We start from the raw sequence: 357 nt of genomic DNA on the forward strand, positions 1-357 counted from the left end.
GGCGCTGGGGGCCGGTGCCGGAGGCCAGGCAACCGGGGGGCCTGCCGCTAATTGCGGCGGTAGAGGCGATCCCGGGTGGCCACGCTGACCTTCTCCTGGTAGTCCTCCATCTTGTCATGCAGCTTCTGATAGAGCTGGGCGAGGGGCAGAGCAGGCGTCAAGAGACAAGTGTTCCCACCATCCTACCCCATCCCACGCTCCCACCCCCATTCCCACTTTCCTTCTGCTCGGGCAGGAGCAGGCAGGGCACCTTGCGATGCTCCCTGCCACCCCTCGGCCCCTCCACAGGGTGTTAGCGAGCACCCTTCCTTTTTTCCCGGGTAGCTGTACCTACCAAGACGTTGTAGTGGTTGGGGG

General features: G+C 64.4%; 1 protein-coding gene across 1 annotated transcript in view; it reads right to left on the reverse strand.

The window, feature by feature from the left end:
• Positions 1-47: 47 nt before the first annotated feature.
• The window catches only part of NUP160 (nucleoporin 160kDa), a gene marked incomplete at its 5' end in the record, with an annotated part of 27,764 nt that continues 27,454 nt past the window's right edge, over positions 48-357 (reverse strand). Inside the window, one exon of the mRNA XM_009575600.1 lies at positions 48-134. Coding sequence (XP_009573895.1) covers positions 48-134 — 87 coding nt within the window. The remainder of the gene's footprint in view (positions 135-357) is intronic.

The sequence above is a fragment of the Fulmarus glacialis genome, unplaced genomic scaffold, assembly GCF_000690835.1.
Source record: "Fulmarus glacialis isolate BGI_N327 unplaced genomic scaffold, ASM69083v1 scaffold8994, whole genome shotgun sequence".
In the NCBI taxonomy this organism is placed as follows: domain Eukaryota; kingdom Metazoa; phylum Chordata; class Aves; order Procellariiformes; family Procellariidae; genus Fulmarus; species Fulmarus glacialis.